Here is a 22,959-nt window from a genome sequence, read left to right on the forward strand (position 1 = left end):
TTAAAAGAGATTGTCATGAGATGCCCACTAGCTCAGTAGGTAGAGCTGACGTCCCATCTACAAAGGCAATGTGCTTGCCGCAGCAATCATGAGATTGAGTTCAGCCTGCGGCCCTTTGCTGCATGTCATCCCCTCTCTGTCCCTCGACACGCTTAAAAACTCTGCAATCCAATGAAGGCAAAAACTAAGAAAATAATAAAACCACTCTCTCTCTGAAAACACTGATTCAAGAAATCAGAGTATAAAAACAGTTTTGAACATTTTATTTTAAGCATGCAACAGGGAATGCCTAAAATAGTTCACACATCTGTAAAACATACAGACAGAGTTCAATAGCAGAGATTATAACACCATATGGCGCCTACGTTGGCCAATAAATGTCAGAAAGAAGAATTATTGTACGCATGTCTGTACATTATTACAAGTTTCTTAAAGATGAAACATGTTAAGAGTTTCCTGCTCATTACACACTGAATGTGTACTACTCATGCAAATGCAAAAATAGTTTTCTCTCTCTCTCACACACACTCACATACATTCACACACACACACACGCTACACAGATATTGTTCTGAACACGTTGAAACCTGACAGAGCCGTGGAGATCATCACACCAGGTAGCTGCGGGTGCCAGTGGATCTCCTTAATCTCTGACTGACCCTGGTGCAGGAACAGCAGCTGAGGGGGTAAGTCCTTCACCCCCTCCACCCTGGCGCCCACGTCGCAAGACTCCACCGACAGATCCCACTGGCTGATGACGTCATCCGCTCCAGAGGCGGCGAACACGCTTGAGTCCACAGGGCTCCACTCCACGGATGTGACGGGAGCGCTGTGCTGCTTGAAGTTCGCCACGGGCCGCCCAGTCTGCATGTACGGGTGGAACAAAAGGTGTGACAGCTATTAATCCCAAGTCATAACAGCATCACTCCCAACATGGAGACTGATTTATAAATGTGTGTGTTTTCTGCTTTTTGCTCACAGGTTTCAACAAGAACTCATCAGGGTGTATAAATGTGTCTTAAAGGCATATAAAAAATGGATTCCTGTATCAGGAGGAATGTTGCTGTAATTACATACTATTGTGTAAGAGGCGCAAGATGGGACAAATGTTATTATTTAGGTGGGGCCAAGCTGTGAGGGTGTTTGATTATCTGATGTTGTAACAGGACAAACACTGTTTGTCTTGTTGCACTAATGGTTGGTTACTCTGTTGTGACGACACACGCTGATCAAACAGTCAGATCTTCACTCCTGGTCTGACATTAAAGGTGCGGTTGGTAACTCTTATGAAAATAACTTACAGACTTATAGGTAATCTGTGAAAAAAAATCATCTTCCTCGCCTTTCGAAATGCTTACAATGGGATTACCATGTGTGTTATAGCCAATCAGAGTGGAGGAGTCTCTAACGCAGCTGTAAATCATGTCAATAGGCTTGTTAGAATGAGCCAGGCCTGCACTGATTTGATCACTGGCAATCGCTGCACAATGCATGCCGGTGAGGTTTGTGTACAACTTCACCCTAAGTTGCTCTGACGTCATGCAAAATCCTGTTTTATGAAATTAATGTTGTACCTTTATTTTTGTTGTTGCGATAACTTGATGTTGAAGCCGTTGTGTCATGAATATGTTCTATTTTCTAATTGTGTTTTTTTACAGAGAAATTATTCTCTGTTTCCTGCCTAGGGACTACAGATGAAAATTTGTTTATAGCTAACTCTGGTGCAGTGAAGTAGCTGTGCACTGTCCCTGTTAAATAATTAAAAAAATTTGTGGACAGCGATATTCTCAGAAGAGCGAGGTGGCCGCAGTTTTTAGAGCCAGGTGCTGCAGTTGCTCTCTACTGACTGCAAGGGTATGATGGGGAACGCCCGGCTGTCACCTGATCTAACAGCTGATTGGTTTAGATGTTGACTCATCAAGATGACGTTTTAAATACACTTTTCATTTTTGAAAAGAGATTTAGATGTTATTTTTCTGATTTGAAGGTTTATTCTGTAACAGAAAACATGTTGTGTGACTGATGGTGAAGTGTAGTCATCAGAGACTTAATACATTCATCATAAACTATATGTAGCCGACTGTACTTAAACATTGGACTCTTAATTATTAAAGTATCAGCATCACAGAGACTTGTGGTCAGTGGGATGTGAGGATTCTTAAAATAACATCTGTACAGATGTGAAACCATGACTGTATCTGACTGATCTGTAATGAAAGCTGTTTCCCCTCTGAAAATATTAACCTTGAGGGGACAGGTCTGCTCTGCGGCAGCAAACTGAAATGATGCTGAATAACACAAGAATTCATGTAAAATGGAGGTTGAACCATGAATATAAATTACAGATCACCTGTAAAGCATTTTAATAGGCTACTCGGTCATAAATAAAACAACTGGAGGCTGCAAACAAACTGATATGAGTCCGGTAACATTTTAAATGAGTCTGCATCATATCTAACAAGATATGAGTGATACTGTGACTTCCTGTGCAGACTAAAGGCTGCTGAAAACTGTCGGGAAACTGTCCGACTTCACCGCAGCTTTTTATCACTGCCTCCTGCTGCAGCTGCCTGATCTCGTCCACGTTCTCAAACAAGTCTAATCACTGCTCGTGAACTGCCCTGTTGAATTTGGTAGCACTGATCAAAAAGTAATCAAGATTCTGTTACTGCACTGCCTCAAATGTTTCAGAAACACATTTTAGTGGACTGTTAAGCTGTAAAATGAAAAAGTTTGGTCTGGCTGGTGGGCGGTGCTTCATACAAATTTTCAAACATGACAGCCAGGTCACAAATGTTCTCATTTTACAGGTAAACACTACACTAAAATATGTAAATGAAAACATGAGGTGAGACACAGGCAATGCAGTAATACAGTCTTGTTTCATATGTGATCAGTGCTGCCTAGTTTGACCGCAGTTCGGAGCAGTGACTGACACGATTGTTAGCTGCGTTTGAGACTCCTCGGCTCTGATTGGTCGTTTTCTTTAAGCAGCGGTCTAAAATGAAAACATGCCTGCCATTAGAGGCAGACCAACTGTCTCATTTACTCTACTGTGTGGATGTAGTGACAGTTTCAGAACATATGACAAAAGTTATTGTATGAAAATGAGCAACTGTGGCTTTAACAACTCATACAAAACAACACAGTACATATAATAACTCTAAACAATGTTCAGCTGAATTATCTTGCATGAGTTAAATGATTACCAATGAAGTTTCTATTTTCAGATATGAAAATTAAATTGTTGGTTTTTACCTTGAACTGTCGAAGGTCCCACACTTTCAGAAGCCCGTCGTCCCCTCCCGACAGGATGAATGGTTCGGTCCTGTTCCAGCTGATCACATTGATGTCGGATGAGTGAGCTCCGTCGGCTGAAAGCATTGAATTGGGCGGGGCACGGATATCCCAGATACGAATAGACTGATCCACCGAGCAAGATGCAAAAACCTGTGGCAAACACGAGAGGGCAGATCGTGAGATTTGAACTTTGAGGTCAAACTTGTACAAAACAAGTCTTAACAAGAAACTCTAATGTACTCACTGCTAAACATTTTTGTTCTGTATTTAAGTGTGTGAGAGAGTCGGGCTGTCCATGTTCACAATTTGTGTTTGATGCTTTTTGAAAACCTTGCTACATTTAGAAATTACAGTCAGTTAGGCTGCACCCAAGAGCTGCATAGTGTACATTCACAGAGGCAAATCATTAACTAGCCACGTCAGGCTGCAGGATTCACATCCATATATCACAAACTAGTTTGGTGACTTGTTAAATTGCATATTTGGGTCTGTGTTTCTTAGTTACATCACTGTGGTGGCACATAGTTCAAGTGTTAACAGGTTTTTTTGTAGTCAGCATAGTTTCATTCATTCCAATCACTGACTCCCCTCACCACACCCTGTCCGTCCATCCAAACACCTGTAAACAACTGGTGAGCTCAGTTTGACTTTATTAGTCCCTGTGGAGCAGAGGTGTCACAGTACATGTATGCTTGTTAAACTGTTCGGCTTTCGGTTTGGTGTGGATTACAAACCCGATGATATGTTGAACTATTCTATTACATTTGGCAAATAAAATACACAGTTTCAACAGTGTTTAAGATAATGTTCTCAGTGCTACTGTCCTCAACAAGGCAGCCCATGTCGTGTGCCCCTCCCATCCCCAAACCACAACATTCTACACCAGTGAGACACACTGGGAGGCAGCTACGCTAAGCTAGCTCGTTGCAGGATGGTTGTTAATGCCATTACCAGACCTGAAACAGAAGATGCTCTATTAATCAACAGGTCTGGTGTTTGGAGCCACTTTGCTTTCACTATGAATTACGAGGGTGATGGTGAGAGAGAGCGCAGCTACAGACTCTCCTCAGCAGCTAACCCAGTAGCACAGTAACATTTACGACCCCCAAGCTGAAGCACGAGCTGCTGAATGGTCACAGACTCTGGTCAGGAGTGAAGCCAGCAGCACACAGTCAGTGACTGCACAGCACACACACACACACACGCTCCTAACTAGGGAACGAGAGCCAGTGCACGGCTGTAGCCTCTCGCTCAGCAGCTAACGTTAGCACAAAGCCACACCCACCGCAGTGAGCAGTGGCTGCTGGATAGCCGATTCAGCCAGAAGGAAGGACAAAAAGGTACGTTAGTGACAGCAGTTTGGCTTGTGTTTATACGACTGTGGCATCTAACAGAGATGTTTATTTGTGTATTTATTAGACTGAAAGAGCTCAGAGAGTTGTGGGACGTAGCAAACTTACTGCTCACACACTATTTGCGAAAGAAATGACACTGATACTGTGTGCTCTAATGTCAGAAGCAACGCAGAAAGAAACCACTGATTTTTCTATCGAACCGTGACCCGTCTGTCACACCGAACCATACATTTTGTTCATCCTCTGCATTTGAATCAGCCTAAATATTTGGGATCAGTGAGGCAACTCCTGCTCTGAGGTCAGGGTGCAGTGTGGACACGTAACATGCATGTAAATCCCAATATGCACGCCTTATGTTTTACATGTTTGTATTTTATTATGGTAAACCCACACAGATAGATGCCAGCCTCATGTGGGGGCTGAACAGAGGATGATCTTGCAGTGAGCAGACAGTGCTTAACACTGATCCACTGTGCCGCCCTGTAAAGCTCTAAAGCTCATCTCTGGTGCCTCAGTCTGACCCACTGTGTCTCTGTTTTCCTACAAACATACTGTAGCTTCGGTGGGCGACCACTGCAGATCCTCCACAGACTTGCTGTGGGAGCTGAAAGGTCGCTGGTCAATCTGCCATGAGGTCCCGCCCTCTCTTGGCTCCCACACATGGATGTTCTTTTTGCAGTCTCCACTGACGAGGCGACCTGTTAATTAAAGCACAAACATGACACTTTAGCTTTCGGCTGCGGGATACACACATCTGCTGTGGTTACACTTCACCTCATCCAACCAGTATTTTCGCAGCTGTGTAAAATGTGACTCATCTACGTATTTAAAGGAATACTTCACCTGCAAAATGAGCACTTGTATATCAATTAATCACCGTGTGTTACCTTGAATTTGTGAAGAAAGCTTTATTTTACTTGGATGCCCCCACAGTGAACGGAGAATCCAAAAAATGGCAAATTGTAGATAATTGGAACATACAGCCAAAGGGCCAGAACCGGTCCACCAAAGGGTGCAATCTGACCCACTGGATGACTCTGTACATCCAACGGCACTGTCACATGAGCAAAATCAGAATTGGCGAATAGTTGCCTCCTGTTCACATACATTTAATGCAAGTGAGGGGATGTATGAAATACTCACTCCAGGTGGTGAGGCAAATTCACATCTTTACATCATGTCCAGTTCAACTTTGATGAACAAAGTTGCAGCCTCAACCAATAGCCAAGGAGTATGTGTGGAGGAGGCTTTAATTGTTGCTGTGTCAGACCAGCTGATGTTGTGTGATACTGGCCGAGAAAATACAAACTGCTCCACATGAGAGATGCTGACAGTGAGTCAGGAGATGGGCATGAATGTATGAAAATGTAAAATGTACCAATAACATCATATTTTGAGGTATTTATTAGCAAGCTAGCTAACGTGAGCTAACAAACTGTCTTTCCTTGTGCCTCACATCCAGCTTGAATATCATTAAGGCAGCTATGGTCACTCGCCTGCATCCCTCATGTGTGACCACTCTATTAGGGATGTACTTGTGAAAGCTCAGAGGTGATTGGTTGCAGGAGCAAGTTAAACAGTGAGTAGATACTGCATGTAAAGTGCTACTGTAAGGCTTTTCCAGTCTGACCAGAATACAGCTCTCTGAAAAAAACAATACACTCATTCTGTGGTCTTATTTAAAGATGTGGACCACTGTGCAAAATATCAGCAGCTCCAGTAGAAAATAATCTGTGTCAGACTTCTATCTTCAAACAATCTTTAGTTTGGTGCGGTGAGGCCAGCATTTCTGCACAGGAGTGGAAACGTATGGGGAAAAAAAGCACTTGTAATGACAGTGAAAAGGAGGCTGACTGGATATGGAAAAACTGAGACATATTGTTGAAACAGCACTTATTTTTCTTAAGACATCTGAGGCTGTTCATCATCTGTTTATAGTAAACGGGTGAACACTCACAGAATGTGCTTCTTTACGCTCGACAAAAGGAAAAATGGAGGTGTTGTTATTTATAGATTATTATGTGGTGGTTTTACTTGTCTGGCCCACTGGAGATCAAATATGGAAAATCCAATCCTATCCAGATGTCCACATTCAAGGCAAAAAAAAAAAAAAAAAAATTGGAACTGTTGATCAGTTTGAATACTTGGAGTTACTCAAGACCCAATTTCAACTTTAACTAAAAACACACATAAAAAAGATTGCAAACTCTGACACATCTGACACTACATTTACCAAAGATTTTCTACACTCCATGATCTTCTCTGACCTGGCCTTTTGCACTACAAACTGGTCCCAGGCCAGCATGACCACCACCACCACCACCACCACTGCAATATACTTACCAAATGTAATTTAATATTTTCCTCTGACACAGTTAGTCTAAAAATCACTCACAATTTGGCCCGAGGACCTTGACTAGGAGCGACTGTGTCACCCCCTCAAGGTACACAAAGTTTCGGCCATCTAAAGGCACAAAACCAGGTCAAATTACAGTTTACATCCATGTCTGTCCAGACTCGCATGTCACCATGACAGTTGACAGTACTTCAAATATGGATGTTGCTTCAAGAAACTACAGATTCTAAAACGTGGATGCTTTACAGTGATGTTCCACCCAATTGTCTACCTCTCTGTTCCTCAGTTATCCTGCTAAATAATGGCTAGAAATTTTTTTTTTTTTTTTTTTTCCAGAACATTTTGATGTTGCAGTGAAATTGATCTTTGACCTTTTGGATATATGATGTCATCACTTCATCATTTTATCCTGTTTGACATCTGTGTGAAGTTTTGTCCTAATTAGCCTATGAATTCCTGTGCTGAGATCACGGTGACATTTGACCACCAAAATTTCATTAGTTTATCTTTGAGGACACTTGTGCCAAATCTGAAGAAAATCCATTAAAAGGCCCTGACACACCAAGCCAACGGTTGGCCTTCGGACAAAGTTGGGCCGTTTTTGAGCTTCTGCCAAAGCAAACGTGTTACGGTAAGATTGTTTTTCTTCAGGCTGCACCAAGGTGTAATGGTTAGCATTGTTGCCTTACAGGAACAGCGGTGTGCGGAGTTTGCATGTTCTCCACGTGTCAGCGTGGGTTTTCTCCGGCTTCCTCCCACAGTCCAAACACATGCAGGTTAATTGAAGACTCTAAATTGCCCGTAGGTGTGAATGTGAGTGTGAATGGTTGTCTGTCTCTATGTGTCAGCCCTGTGATAGTCTGGCGACCTGTCCAGAGTGTACCCTGCCTGTCAGCCAGTGTCAGCTGGGATAGGCTCCAGCCCCCCCCACGACCCCCAACAGGATAAGCGGTTACGGAAAATGAACAATTGTTTTTCTTTAGCCACTGAGTTTTTAAGCAGAAACGATTGATGATGGTTTGCGTTATTGTTCACTGGCAGACAGTAAATATGTTTTGTTCTTTCAACATCAGGTTGTGTTGTTAATTTGCTAACCAGCTAACACGGTCTTCAAGTTTCCCTCTCTGAATGAGGTTTATTGATGACTGCCGTCTGCTGGTGTGCAGAGTTATTTCCTCTCCTGCAGGCGCAGAACATATGTGCTGGTTGACCAATGGCTTTCATCTTTGTGGCGTGTTCATGTGCAACTTTTTTGGCTGAGACATGGCGGTGACAGGCAGCGCAGCTACGGGCCTTCATTGCTGCTAGTTTTCTGAAGTCAGTTTGGTGTGTCTGGGCCTTAAAGCATCCTTGAAATATCATGTTCACGAGAATGGGACAGACAACATGAAAACATAACGCCTCTGGCCACGTCTGTCATCAGCATGTAAAACTAGAACTCACTCACCCTTCATATTAAAACAGAATATTTTTATTCTTTCTCTGCTGTGCTAAAAGGGCAGTTTACGGAAAATCAAAACTGCAATCACCCATTTGCATTTACAAATGTACATTTTATTTTTATTTACAAAAGTAAATACCACCTGACCATGAACAGAGTGACCAGTACTTTATAACACGATGCACTGCATATTTGTCATTACATTATTTGTACTGTATATTTGTTCTCTTGCCTCGGGGACTGAGGATGTATATTAGTGTTGAGCTTTATCCCTGTATAATGCATTAGCTATTAAGTATTGAATGTATGTTCATTACACATGGTCCCTGTCAAATAAACTTGTAAAAAAAAAAAAAAAAAAAAAGAACAGGGGGCGCTGGTGGCTTAGTGGGTACAGCAGTCACATAAACTGAACCTGACACCCCTGCTCTGTAACTATAGCGTGTGTATCCATGACACTGCTGCTGATCACACCATGTTTTTCCTGTTGTTGTTTTTTTTCCTACTGCTATGGAAGTTATATTTTTAGTCCTGTTTGTGTCACATGTTGTAAATTAATCCTGCTTTCAATTTAATTTGGTAGAAAGTTGAGCCATGAGCCAAGTAAAGGAATTTTTTGTACGTGGATGGATCATTGTTAAAAGATGTTTCGAAATCTAAAACTCCTCATTTATGAGCTCTTTTGTTGTATGACAACAAGCAAACATGGCTGTGGTGAAAAGGACATTTTTGTTGTTTTCGGCGTCAGAAAGTCACAGTTTGGGAATTTACACAGAAATCTCTGATGCTGTGGTGACAGATGGAGAGACTGTTAAGAGCCAGGAAGAGAAAATTATACTTTCCGTTGGGTACAGACTGTTCCTCTCGTGTTTCTCACACATTATAAAGTCAACGAGGTGCAGTCAGGGACACATTTACACTTACAGTACACAACATATGGTGGTCACTTGAGGTTAGTTTTTAAAGATACTATGCAGGATTTGTTTTGTCTCTGTTTGAGACACTTATGGGCGTGCACCCCCACAGTGCTCAGGTGAGGCCAGGATTTTGTAAAAAGGTAGCGAGCAGGTGCCAGGATGCAAGCAGCACACATCCAAGAGACACAGCGCTGAGAAAATGCAAATATAGCGAGGCGAAACGCCAAACAAAGTGACTCTGGGATCGGCTTTTTCTTTTACTGGCGAGCGTGTTTACAAACAGTAACCAACAAACCTGCTTAGTATACCTTCAGCAAGGTCAGAGTGTATGTGAGTAACTGCAGGTAAAGGAGACACTCACCAGGCACTGTAGGTGACCAGTCGATAGCAAAACCTTCAGTCATGTGTCCTGAGAAGCTGAAGAGGGCTGTGGCCTCCTTCTGCTGTCTGAGGAAAGCAGCCATGGCAGCAGGGCTGTTCACGGCTTCCAGCTGTGACTGGAGGTCAAATATTTCTACCTGTCCCTTCTCTGACCAGACGGCGGCCAGTGACTGCTCTCCACGTTGGGTCACCTGGGAATTCAGAAGCAAAATCAGTAATGAGGAACATGTGAAGACACATGCTTCAGATGTAGCAGTGCTAAAGGAACACTGTTTGACTGCTTGTTGAAATGTAATGTGGTCAGTTTTTGGAAGGAGGTTAAAATCACTTATCAGCCAAAGCTGTGCATCTTTGGTATTTATCCAAAAGATTTCATTACTAACACAAATGACTGTGCACTGATACACTCGTGTCTCTCACAAGCTAAAACAGCAATAGCTCTAAGATGGAAAGATGTGAACAAACCAAGTATGAATCTGTATATTAAGGAGTTATCGACATGTGTTGCTGTGGAAAAACGTACATATACCACTAAAGGAAAGCTGGCGGACCTTCTGAAGCAAAGTGTTGATAATGTTTAATAAAACCAAAGACTGGAGTGGGGGTGGGGTAAAGTGTGGTAGCCCATATGCACTTCATTTGATGGTTCACCATATTTGCTGCCAAGACTGTCATTTTCATTTATATGGAATAACTTTAATAATTAGAAACCCCAATAAAACATTTTTAAAAAATATTCTGTTAAAGGAGAAAGGACAGCTAACGCCTGTTTCCACCAAATTAATATACATAAACGATTAAATATTCACTCATTACGAAAAATGTATGTCATATAAAAACTAAAGTAATGGTCACGTGTGTTGACTGATTCACGTTGTCACCTTATGCATTGAGTAACATTACACGTTAACGTTCCACCTTAAAAGTTGCCGGCAGTCGGCCTAGAGAATTAAGTTTTTTTCTCCAACTCCAGCTGCTGCAAGAGACAGCAAAACATCCTTACAGTCTACAAATAAACCTCTCCACGGTATGAACAGTGGTTACATGAGCCTCAAATCCAGCCACAACTCAGCCCTGAGCAGAGTGACCGTCCTCTACTGACCAATCAACAGACTGCAGTGTTCACAGCTCCACCTTTTAGTACCAGATCTGTGTGCTAGGTACCCCAACAGAGGGGGGACCAAAAATGGGGACGGTATGGACCGTTTTGTACCGTTCGCTGGAAACAGGGCTCAAGTTTATACACGTCTGCCTAGAAACTGACACACACTACACACCCTGACTCTGTTGATCCCTCCATAGTGAGGCATCATGGCCAGTTCCATCTGTGGCTTCTTATCTTCATCCTCCTCCTCGTCATCGCTTTCTTCATCGCTGCTTTCGTCACCCTCTTTGTCTTTCTCTGTTCCATGAAGATTATGCATGCGAATGATGAGAAGTCTGCAAGAAAATGAAATGATGCATTAAAGAGGATGTTGATGACAAACTATCTAACACTTGTTTCGGAGTGGTGTTTAGTCTACCCAGTCTGATGTTTGTGCTCAAGTGCTGAGTTTAAGGAGGAAACAATGATCTTGCAATAAGCTTTAACTGAACCTCCAGAGAGAGGAAAGTTCCAGACTCTTTCAGTGCTGTGTGGATTGTGTCAAAACAAAACTGAAAGTGTGCAGTGACTGATGCCTCTGTGCCAACACTGCCAAAACAATCTGCTGCTTAAACTTGCACATTTTGATATTTCTACCAGCACCCATGGTTACTGCCTCTGTAAGAACAATAACATGCCCTGCTGGAGACACCTCACTGCATGTGAGCACTTGAAGGGACAGTTCACCCCAAAAACAAAAATACATATTTTTAATTACAAGAATGAGTCAAATCAGATCTTTCATACTTGACTGGATTGCTCACAAGTGTGTGTGGCTTAGTAAATATGGCATCACAACACAGAGCTGTAGAGGACTGGACGAGGGAGAAATTAATAAATGAATCCTCCACAATGACCTCTGAAGTGACATTTTACCCCAACATCGTACTCGTACTCGTACTCGTCGTCCTCCGCTTATCCGGGTCCGGGTCGCGGGGCAGCAGCCTCAGCAAAGAAGCCCAGACAGTCCTCTCCCCAGCCACTTCCGTCAGCTCTTCCGGGGGAACCCCGAGGCGTTCCCAGGCCAGCCGGGTGATGTAGTCCCTCCAGCGTGTTCTGGGGCGGCCCCGAGGTCTCCTCCTGGTTGGACATGCCCGAAACACCTCCCAAGGGAGGCGTCCGGAAAGCATCCTTACCAGATGCCCAAACCACCTCAACTGGCTCCTCTCGATGTGGAGGAGCAGCGGCTCTACTCCGAGTCCCTCCCGGATGTCTGAGCTCCTCACCCTATCCCTAAGGCTGAGCCCAGCCACCCTGCGGAGGAAACTCATTTCGGCCGCTTGTACTCGCGATCTCATTCTTTCGGTCACTACCCAGAGCTCGTGACCATAGGTGAGGGTTGGAACGTAGATCGACCGGTAAATTGAGAGCTTCGCTTTCTGGCTAAGCTCCCTCTTCACCACAACGGACCGGTTACGCGCCTGCATCACTGCTGACGCCGCCCCAATCCACCTGTCAGTCTCCCGCTCCATCCTACCCTCACTTGTGAACAAGATCCCGAGATACTTAAACTCCTCCACCTGAGGAAGGACCTCCCCCCTGACCTGGAGTGGGCAATCCACCCTTTTCTGGCTGAGGACCATGGCCTCAGACTTGGAGGTGCTGATTCTCATCCCAGCCGCTTCACACTCGGCTGCGAACCGCCCCAGTGACCTGGAGGTCACTGTTCGATGGAGCTAGGAGGACCACGTCATCCGCAAAAAGCAGGGACGAGATCCTCCCGTCACCAAACCTGACACCCTCCACCACTCGGCTGCGCCTAGAAATTCTGTCCATAAAAGTTATGAACAGAACCGGTGACAAAGGGCAGCCCTGGTGGAGTCCAACCCTCACCGGGAACAGGTCCGACTTACTGCCAGCCACGCGAACCAGACTCATGCTCCTTTTACCCCAACATCAACTTACATATTTTTCCTCTTACCTGTAGTGCTACTTATCAGTCTAGATTGTTTTGGTGTGAGTTGCCGAGTGTTGGCGATATCAGCCGTAGAGATGTCTGCCTTCTCTCAAATTTAACTAGATGGCACTCAGCTTGTGAATTTTTTGGTGCTTTGAGCACCACAAACTGAGTGCTATCTAGTTACATTATATTTGAGAGAAGGCAGACATCTCTACAGCCGATATCTCCAACACTCGGCAACTCACACCAAAACAATCTAGACTGATAAGTAGCACTACAGGTAAGAGGAAAAATATGTATTTTTAATTTCTGGGTGAACTGTCCCTTTAAAACAAACGATAAAATAATAAAAAGAAAATCACTGTTGTTGACTAATCTTAAAAAGGGATAAGTATGAGCATGTTGATGCTGTCCTGTCTATATATTGCCATTGAACAGGTGGGCTTTCCAGTTGATTTACCTTCTACAGAAACAGCAACTAAAAGTCTCACTACTGCATCAAAGATTTCCAATTAATGTGTTCTTAGATATAAAGAAGCGTTAGCATTCTGTTTCACCCTGAAGAGAGGAAGAACAATTAACAACCACTTCATTAATAATTAAAATTAACGACAGTAATTGAACACTTTCATCGCCTCTTATTAACAGAAGCCCCTCTAGAAACCAGACTGATGGATTTCTGCCACTTCAATCTTTTTCACTCCAATCCAGAGTCACCTTTACACTTTGTACACAGGACTTTTATTTGCAGTGGAGGATTTTATAATATGGCATTGCTTCTGAACGTCTTGCGCGCGCGCACACACACACACACACACACACACACACACACACACACACACACACACACACACACTTACTTCTTGGCCTCTGCTCAGGTGAAGCTATGCTGGGAATTGTGTGAGGTCACCAAACTTTATATCTGTGCCAAAAGTCCACACGTTATAAACTAGATGTTTATGGTGTTTGTGATATTGTCAGTGCACAGTATTTCCTCACATAGTAAACTCAAGAGTCGTAAAACTGTCCCGATGATGAGAACGCCGTCACTAACATCATCCACCTCATATGAAGTAACTGCTACATTAATACAAATGTTTAGACAGAATTTGACAGGTTGTTTGCCTGTAATAAAGTAAAATAAATTCATGGATAGATAATATCTGTGTAATTAACTTATATACAATTTCAGACCCAATGTCCTCTCTTTATGTTCTTTCTGCATAAACTTTTAGACTCAAATTACTACACCACTGTACAGAACTAGTATTACCAAATACAAAGCTGACCTTGTTGCGTTCGCTACCCTCATTGCCAAACGGCATGTACTGTTACAGAGGAAGAGCCCTAACACGCCTGGCACAACTTCTTGGTTGAAGGATTTGATGTCTTTCCTTTACTTTGAAAAAATCAAACACACAGTCAGACGATCTGTGAAAAGATTCCACAAAATCTGGGACCCTGTTTTCTCCTGTATTAACTCTCTTAATGTATTCAACACTCCCCTTTATCCCCATATTTTTTTTACCCTCTCACACAGGTGCAGAACACATGTGCTTGTTGACTATCGGCTGTAGTCTCTGTGGTGTGTTCATGTGCAAACTTTTGGGCCGAGACACGGTGACATGAGGTGACACAGCAGGGGGCCTTCGTTGCCGTTCGTTATCTGAAGTCAGTTTGGTGTTTCTGGGCCTTTAGTGGGATTTTGGGGTGATGGGTGTGCTGTTTGTAACTATGTTTGTTTAGGGGTAGAAAAAATGTCACATTTCAGAAAACTGTTTTTCAGTTAGTATCTGTACTGTCTACAACATGATTTCAAGTCTATTTAATAAACATATCTTTGAAAAAAGATTTGTTTATTAAGTGGCTTCTGGCCCTCTATCATTTTGCAAAAGTGGTCCCTGGGCAAAGCAAACTGAGAAACATAGACTAATGGTGTTCTGTACACTTTTCGCCTTTTAGTGCATGTCAGTGAGCACTTGTCTGTTGTTAGGGGTCAGACAAGCATGTTTGTGAGCTCATTGTCTGGGGGAATATCCACAAGACAGTCCACACTTTGAGTTATGTCTTTTGGACCAATAGTTTTTGAGAAAAGTGTGGAAGAGTAACACCTCCACCTTTGACTCTTAAAATCAGAGTCTCATCGGTGTTCCCTACAGGTGACCAACGTTGTTCTGAGCTCATAGAACATGATTTCAACAGCAAAAATGTCACAACACACAAGAAATATTATCTATTATTATTTTTATTATCCACCATTACTTACTATTGATACTATTTTATATTTTAAATGTATCATAATCATAATCAGTTATCATCATTGTAAGCAGGGTGACATGCAAACAGCATCTGTTTTGACACACTGTTTCAAAAAAGCATTTGAAGACTCTTTTATTTAAACAAGTATTTGGTTAAATGTGGGGGTTTTTGGCTGTCTAAATCTATGCACCTTTGTTCTTATGTTTTGTCATTGTTTTAATCTATTGTGAAGCACTTTGTGGTTTTTACCTGTGAAAGGTGCTATATAAATAAAGTTTACTTACTTACTTACACTTGCAGCTACAACTTAGGTTTGTAAACTTGTTGTATGTTACTGTCTCAATAAAGTTTAAAAAACAAACCACAAAATACCCCAAAACTTGCAGCTGCTCCCTGCTGGTGCTGCCAAGCAGTCATCGCCTGGCACAGACGTTAAAAATGCCCATTTTAAAACATTTATTTAACCAAAGGTAATATATTTAACAACTTGTGACAACATGATAATCATTTCATATAGACTACAGTACTGTGAGAAGCCTAAAATGTCGAAATGTAAGCTTTTGCTGCTCTAGTCATCTCATCTTTTAAGCTGCGGTCGGGACTGGATCATCTCCTCCCATCATTATCAATGCTGTGGGTGCAGCTAGAAAGCTTACTGAAACTTCACAGGAATACATTAAGCCAGTGTTTCTCAAATGCTGTGGCGGCACACTGGTGTGCCGTGGGATTTTGTGATAACTGCAGATTATTATTGCAATATTCAAATGGACCTATACAAAAAGTTATGAGTTTTTTTTTTGACTGTGTCAGTATGTTGTGCACACCCATTTCCTAATAAAGGGGCAAACTCTAGCTAAAAAATGATTATCTAATTTAATTTCAAAAATCTTCAGGGAGAACCTATTTGTCTCTGTTTGTGCCTGGGAATTATAAATATGTGACACATCAAAAGCCCTGTTTGGCAGTCAGTGTGAGGGACGATAATTAAAAGGAGAAAGCCATGAGTGGGACAATGGATAGCTTTATTGTATGGAGCAAATTACAACAAGGCACCAGCTAAAGCTACCAGCCTTCTTTTTTTCCTTATTCTTATTGTCTTAAGTCCTCATGTCGTGATAAGAGTGATAACACAAGTGTTGAAGCTATTGTGCACAGATATAAAAGCAGGTTTGCCTTGAGACTTTGGCTTGACATAAAAGGTTTGAAAACCACTGCACTAAACCATCATTTCCGACCACTGCTTGGAATAATTGCCTAGAAGTATTCATTCAGCCATTTGCAAAAACAAAAAAAAAACAAAAAAAAAGTCGTCAGTATGGAACGCCGTTTGTCAACATTACCCCTGATGTTGCCTTTGCAATATGATTTTTTTTTTCTTTAGTAACTGTTATATTTTTTTTCCAAATGATGCACATATTTTTGGGTAACCTATTTTATCAACTGGCTTTGAAAAATAGCGCATAGAGTGGCCCATAAATCTTGCCAGGTGGAGCATGCCCCCGGACCTCCTTTGGGCTGAGTCCCCAGTGTTTACACCTCCTGGCTCCGCCCCTGCTAACCTGTGTGACGGTGTGTATGAAGTGTGATTGGAAGTTTGTACCTGTTGCTCATGGCTGTGTCCGCCTGTGTGCCTGCACAGAGCAGCATGGACAGGGGAAACTGCTCCCTGTTGTCTCCGTCTCCATCTCTCAAGATGTCGAAGCTCAGACACGGAGCACCTGGACACACACAACAGTTCATGCTGCAGCTCATGTGTGGTGACAACACGTTAAAAGAGGTGCCTGCGTGTTTATATAGTTGCTATCTCTTTGTACAACTTGCCTGTCTGACACTCGTGGTACATGCGGTACGCAGACCGGTCCATCTCCAGCTCCTCTCCGGGCTGCAGCGGCTCGATCCCGGGCACGTACACTTTCCTCTCCCCTTCTTCTCCTGCACCTTCCTCCTCCATGTCCACTCCTTCATCATCGTCGCTGCCAGCCTCGTCCATCTCCTCCATCTCGCCACCTTCCTCGGCAAACGTGTCCTCATCGGGCGCAGACATCTTTGCTTACTTCCGGTTTGTGGAGCGGCCACGTGGTTTAAACACCCTGCGCCGTCACCCCTCCCCTGCTGCTGTTGCTGCCGCTGCTGCCTCGCCCCCACCCACCCTGTCTTTCCCTCTCCGTCTCTCTCTCTCTGTCTCGCCCACTCTCCCTGTCTCTTCCCCCCATTTACGGGAATTCAGCTGGCCCCTTTGGTGCTCGGCTGCCAGGAAAAATCAGACTTGCAAATATTTGTCTCGGAAATTGCCCAAACTACGATGCTAAAATATAAAAGTTAATTCAGATTTCACAGGAGTTAAGTGCATGTTCAGGGGCAATCTTCACTTTCCGGAGAACGATGTTGTTTTTAAGAAATCAGATGACTCATTTCCACATTTTGGGGTCATCATGTCCATGTGCTGCTGACCCGGGAAAGGATCTCACACCTGCTCTGGCTGAGTCACATTATTATATTAATTTCCAGTGAATGCAACATGAGTGCGACCTGCAGCAGCACTGCCTGGTACTGACACTGAGGTCAGTCGCCCCTGGATTACTGATAGGAAACAATTAATCTGGCAGCAGCCTCACAGCCTGGATATTTAAAGTGTAAATATCAGACTGTGCAAATTGAATTTCCCAAATGAGGGATTAATAAAGTTCTTCTTCCTGAAGTATACGCCAGGAACAGATACTTGGACATGTGCACTGTCCACTGTCCAGAAGAACAGCATTTGAGCCTTTGCCCTGATTTTTGTTTTCATAATATGTCCAACATTTTGTCTTCGAGCACTATGTTGTTGATCTCTTTGTAATCTGCATTCATGCTGCGTTACGTTTGTCCTTTCCCAATTTCTGACACAAGTTCAGTGAAAAAAAGGTCAGCGAAAACTCGAGGTGCAAGCCAAAAGTTTGTTCCCATAGTTGCCAGAGCTACATACCTCTGTATTTTAAGCATTATGAAACTACAAGGAGGATCCTCTGACGACAGCGGTGCACAATAGACCTACATGCGTGGGTGTGTACAAGCAGGGGCAAGTGCAAGCACCAAATGGTGGACTTTTTATTTCTCGAGTAGATCCTGACAGGACTCGGATCATCTCTGGAGTCCTGCTGGATCCAGAGCACATTCCTTCCTCATCTGCAAATCGTCTCGCAGTTCTTTTTTTTTATCAGTTACAAAATAGTTGTAAAGCATTTACACACTGGGGATGAGTCTTTAAAAGAGCCGGCAGTAACGGCTGAGCTCACATGAATGTGGACTCTTAGCACAAACTCTGTGTCATGTCGCTGGAATGTTAAAATCATAAACAAAATCTGACTTGTTTGACCAGATTGGACAAAAATATAAATATCTAAGTGTTCTTACTGACAAACAGATCTTTTACTCAAGCAGAAGTAGCAAAACCACAATGTAAAAATACTCTAAGAGATAAAAGTCTGCACTCAGAATTACACTGAAGTAAAAGTCAGTGGTGGGACCAAGTCACAGTTTTGCAAGTCTCAAGTCTTTAAATTGAAGTCCCAAGCCAAGACAGTCAAAACTGACAAATCCAAAGTCAAATCTCATGTCCTAAGTGTTAAGTCTAAAGTCCCAAACAAGTCATAATGCTCCCTACACTAAATGTAATGCCATTTTAACAACAGAAATATGATACATAACATTTACAAAAATCATGAATGCTTCTTAAAATGTGTGTTTGTTAAAACAAGTTTATTAAAACAAGTGCGACTGAATCTGATCATAAAAAATTAGCACTGACATTGCACTTTAATATAGCACTATTACCCACAACAAAATGATTGCTGTATGTTTCTGTCTTGCTTGTTTTTTTTTTTTTTATCTCATCTTATGTGAGAAATATGTCCTTAATTTTGCCATGGGGGGAGGTATCAAGTCAAAACGCTCAAGTCCAAGTGAAGTCATTAGTCATTGGTGTCAAAGTCAATTTTGATTTTGTAAAGTCCAAAGTCATCAAATTTGTGACTCGAGTCCGCACCTCCTCTCTCCTCTAAAAGTATGTGAGCGTTGTTTGTAAAATATATTAAAGGATCAAAAGTAAAAGTACATAATGTAGAAAAACGCTCAAAGTGACTGTTACACTATCATAAATTTGTGAGGTTAGTACTGTCGATGCACGACTGTTGCGTAGGTTAATTTATAACAGCACATCATATTTGTAAATTAAAGCAGTTACTCCAGCTGTCAGATAAATGTCGTGAGTAAAAAGAAAAATATTTCCCTCTAAAATATAGCTGAGTAAAAGTATAAAATAGCAGACAATGGATGTACTCAAGTTAAGTATGTTTAAATACCTCAAAATTGTTCATTAAAGGTCCAGTGTGTAGGATTTAGTGGCATCTAGTGGTGAAGTTTTAGAACTGAAACAAACTTGTAAGGGAACTATGGTGGCTGATGTGAAAACACAAATAGCCCTAGCTAGAGCCAGTGTTTGATTTGTCCATTCAGGGCTAATGTAGAAACAACATGGCCGACTCCATAGGAGAGGGTCCGCTCCTAGGACTCCCCTTTAATCCCACACACTGGACCTTTAAACGCACTTGGTTACTTCCCATCACTCATGACAAACAGCAAAGACCATAATAAATATAGCTTACAACCCTTGGGATATTATATCAAAAACTAACAATGTATATATTTATATATATATCTACATGTCTTTAATTTACAATAATGTACAAAAGTAAACACCCATAGACGGTAATATCTTACATTTACATAACATTCATTGTAAACAGTGATGAATTCCACATCAACAGACGATGGCTTATGTGCATTGGCTTGCTCAGCATTTATCTCTGGTTAGCATGAAGAGCACAGCTAGCTGGAGCTCGCGGCTCGCTCTAGAGAGGATAGCTATACGTTTATATCGGTGATGTTACAGAGCACGGGTGCACAGCGGACTACGTGAACTAACTTTGGACATTAATTGCAACCTGTGCATGTCACTTCATAGCTTGCTGCATTAAAACACGATAAAGACACACACATATATATAAGAAAACAAACATTCAGTGCCAGGAAACGTCTTGCATTTTGTGTGCATCATCATCCAAAAAAAAAAAAAAGATCCTTTTTTAGTAACTATGGCAACAGCCACCAGTAGAGTCTGAATAGCAAGGGGCTCCAGACAGAAGCGGAATATGATAGGGATGGAGGACCGCCACTGGATGGAGGCCCTGTAATGTCTACTATCTTGTCAAGCTGTCCTTCCTCCTCGCTGCTGATAGCTCGGGTGGTCAAGAGTCTGGCCCTCGATGGACCGTAGTCCTTCCTCTCAACAGAGGGGGGCAAAGTGGGCAGGGTGCAGGTTTCGATCTCAGGCAAGCACCCGACCTCGAGCCATCGAGTGAGAAGTTGTGACGTTAGCTTGAGGAGCTCTTCAGGAGAGGAAGATAACGCGGAGAACTGGGACAGGTCCGTCTCTTCCTGGAACCTCTGAGGAAAAGAAACAAGGAACAAATGAGGGTTTCCGATAGAGGAAGAGGAGGCTTTCAAAGGAACATTCACAGGATGTTGTGGAGCACTTTTACATGTAATCGTTTGAAACAAACAAACAAAAAAATGAATGCATCACATGTCAAACAACCAGAGATATTTCTGTCCTTTTCTGCACCAAAACGTTTTTTTTGTTTGTTTTTTTTTAAAGTAAAGCAAGTCCCTACCTCTGTATTTTTGTTCCTCTTTATAATTTTATCCAGTGTCTGCTTCAGATCGAGGATTAAGGAGTGATTTAGGTGCTCATCCCAGAGGTTTCCGAGAAGCACATGCCAGGACTCCAGGAGGACTACTGCAGCAGGGAACACACAACACTGCAGGGAGAGCAACACAGCAACCCCAAAGTTAGGCTTTAAGTGTGCAAAACACATGTGAGAAACCACTGCAAGAACCACATCAATTAGTCAATTACAAGCGAGACTCAAAACAACATGGCACGACAATCTTTCTGCTAGACTGAACATTTACAAAGGCTGTAACAGTAGCTCTAGGTGAGGTAGGAGGTAACGATTCTCCTTGTTGAAGAAACCAAAAGGCTGCTGTTTTAAGATATGTGGACCATTTATCGCACAAAAAACCCCACTTCCCCTTTTTATCTGATAAGCAACTCACCGGATCACTGTCACAGAGCATGCTTTTCGTGTAGCGGTGCACTACATAGTAATCTTTAGGAAATACTGTCCGCTGGAAGAGAGGGCAAAAGCAAAGAAAAACATGATTATACACCCACACACAATGGAATGAGTTAGCATTTACACTTTAATGAGTACTCCACTGAACTATAGTAATGACCGAGTTTGAAAGGAATGGAGTAGTAATGTGGAAAACAACATATCTAAACACTGAGGTGAAACTACACACTGTTTGTTGACTTTATGGGGCTAGGCATGTCTGTCGTAAACACTGTTTGCCGTGTGTTAACTCCACAGGTTGTCAGATAACAAGGCAGAGCTGAATACTCTCATTCATCTGAGTAAGATCTTCACCTTTGACCACCTCTTTGTGCCAACTGACTGCAGATAATACAAGAGACTGCCTACTTTAAAAGGTAGTAAATACATTTGGTAAGAGAGCATACGATTACCAAAGAGAGCACACCTCAGAAACACCAAAAGCATGACATGAAAATGTAAATCAAGTCAAAGGTAACTTACAAATCCAGTCGGATTAGCGTCGATAGTCGTTTTAATGTTTTTCACAACGTCCCAGTCAAAGTTACATCCACCACATCGGACAGTCAAGAGTGATAGCAACAGCAAAACTGTAGGAGGCATGAGTATAAGAGAAAAAGAGACAGAACACATTCAGATAATTGCTGGAAACTTTCTGTGGTTTTGTAGCTTGTTCAAACTGCATACTTACAAAAAAAGCATTACATCATTTCCTGCCTCAATTAGCCATTTCTGCAGAGAACAACATGAAATATGGCCTGGTTTTGCAACACATCTAATTGAATTAAGACACCGGAAATGCTATCGTGACAACGCAAAATGACACAACAAATTTTGAGTCACTGACCTAACAGGAATATACAATAACCACTTCTAAAATCACCCTTTTTCCCCCAACAGACTTTGAAAAGTAAAGTTTAGAAATGTGTTTGTTTCTCACCTGGCAGTGACATCCTTCCTATCTTTCTAAGAATGGACACTTCTCCATTTCTCTTGTTGACGGCAATCACTCTGCAGACGGGTCTCTGTGTCAGTCTGTGAAAGCTAAGTTTCCTCCTCTGTGGTTTTCCTTGAGGTCTTTGACACAGAGTGCGCTGCTGTGTCTTCTCCTTCACCGTCTGATATTTAGTCTTCTTGTTGACATCCCTTATACATTCCTTCCTTTTGAGTCCCTTTGGTACTTTCCAATAAATGCCTCATTTATCCTCTCACGCCATCCTGCTCCCTCACTTTGGATTTTCCCACTTAAGCCTGAGTGGCTGCAGCCTTTTCCTATGAAAGCTTTTGTTGTTTTGTACTATATCTCCTTCCCTTTCTCCCTCTCACTACTGACCTAGAATCTTCCTGAACAGCCTAATTTGAACCACTCCTCTCTCCCTCGAAAATTGGTTAATGGATAAAGCGGGCGAGACACTGGCCTCCTCTTCTCTATCTCTCCCTCTGGCCACTCTGTGTATCCTCACTCCGCTCAAAGTGAAAGTGCCCTGCTGGATTCTAGTCTGCTCCCTTTAAGTCTCGGCCCCTCCCACTGCCACACGTTTTACCTCACTATTGACCGACCCGGCCCCCTCCCCCCTGCTCCCCACATTCCCTGACACCCACCCTCTCACCCCCATCCTCCCCCACTCCAAACCAGGCCCAAGGAGGCTTAGTCATGCAGTTGGAGCGTATGTTTTTCATTTGGACTCTCC

The 22,959-nt window shown here is 42.6% G+C and overlaps 2 protein-coding genes across 2 annotated transcripts; both read right to left on the minus strand.

The window, feature by feature from the left end:
• Positions 1–246: 246 nt before the first annotated feature.
• On the minus strand, positions 247–17,133 carry grwd1 (glutamate-rich WD repeat containing 1). Its single transcript, XM_049584742.1, has 7 exons — positions 16,875–17,133; positions 16,654–16,771; positions 11,028–11,190; positions 9,731–9,941; positions 5,208–5,353; positions 3,259–3,450; positions 247–864 (listed from the first exon to the last, which is right to left on the minus strand). Exons 1-7 carry the CDS (start codon positions 17,095–17,097, stop codon positions 556–558), a joined length of 1,362 nt encoding a protein of 453 aa, XP_049440699.1. The 5' UTR covers positions 17,098–17,133; the 3' UTR covers positions 247–555.
• A 1,769-nt stretch (positions 17,134–18,902) lies between these two features.
• zgc:174888 (uncharacterized protein LOC558116 homolog) lies at positions 18,903–22,790 on the minus strand. The gene is made up of 5 exons (XM_049584743.1): positions 22,209–22,790; positions 21,752–21,858; positions 21,210–21,281; positions 20,765–20,911; positions 18,903–20,537 (listed from the first exon to the last, which is right to left on the minus strand). The coding sequence occupies exons 1-5, from the start codon at positions 22,219–22,221 to the stop codon at positions 20,184–20,186; spliced, it is 693 nt and encodes a 230-aa protein (XP_049440700.1). The 5' UTR covers positions 22,222–22,790; the 3' UTR covers positions 18,903–20,183.
• Between the last annotated feature and the right edge of the window lie 169 nt (positions 22,791–22,959).

Source organism: Epinephelus fuscoguttatus, linkage group LG8 (assembly GCF_011397635.1).
Source record: "Epinephelus fuscoguttatus linkage group LG8, E.fuscoguttatus.final_Chr_v1".
Lineage (NCBI taxonomy): Eukaryota > Metazoa > Chordata > Actinopteri > Perciformes > Serranidae > Epinephelus > Epinephelus fuscoguttatus.

What these genes read in the sequence shown, in the direction of transcription:
- grwd1 (XM_049584742.1), bottom strand. Translation starts at nt 17,097, where the DNA reads ATGTCTGCGCCCGATGAGGACACGTTTGCCGAGGAAGGTGGCGAGATG. An exon ending in GTACCACGAGTGTCAGACAG is followed by an intron (nt 16,772 to 16,874) that starts GCAAGTTGTACA and finishes GTGTGTGTCCAG; the next exon opens with GTGCTCCGTGTCTGAGCTTC. An exon ending in CTGGTCACCTACAGTGCCTG is followed by an intron (nt 5,354 to 9,730) that starts GTGAGTGTCTCC and finishes TTTAATTAACAG; the next exon opens with GTCGCCTCGTCAGTGGAGAC.
- zgc:174888 (XM_049584743.1), bottom strand. An exon ending in ACGCTAATCCGACTGGATTT is followed by an intron (nt 21,282 to 21,751) that starts GTAAGTTACCTT and finishes CCTCTCTTCCAG; the next exon opens with CGGACAGTATTTCCTAAAGA. An exon ending in AGAGGAACAAAAATACAGAG is followed by an intron (nt 20,538 to 20,764) that starts GTAGGGACTTGC and finishes TCTTTTCCTCAG; the next exon opens with AGGTTCCAGGAAGAGACGGA.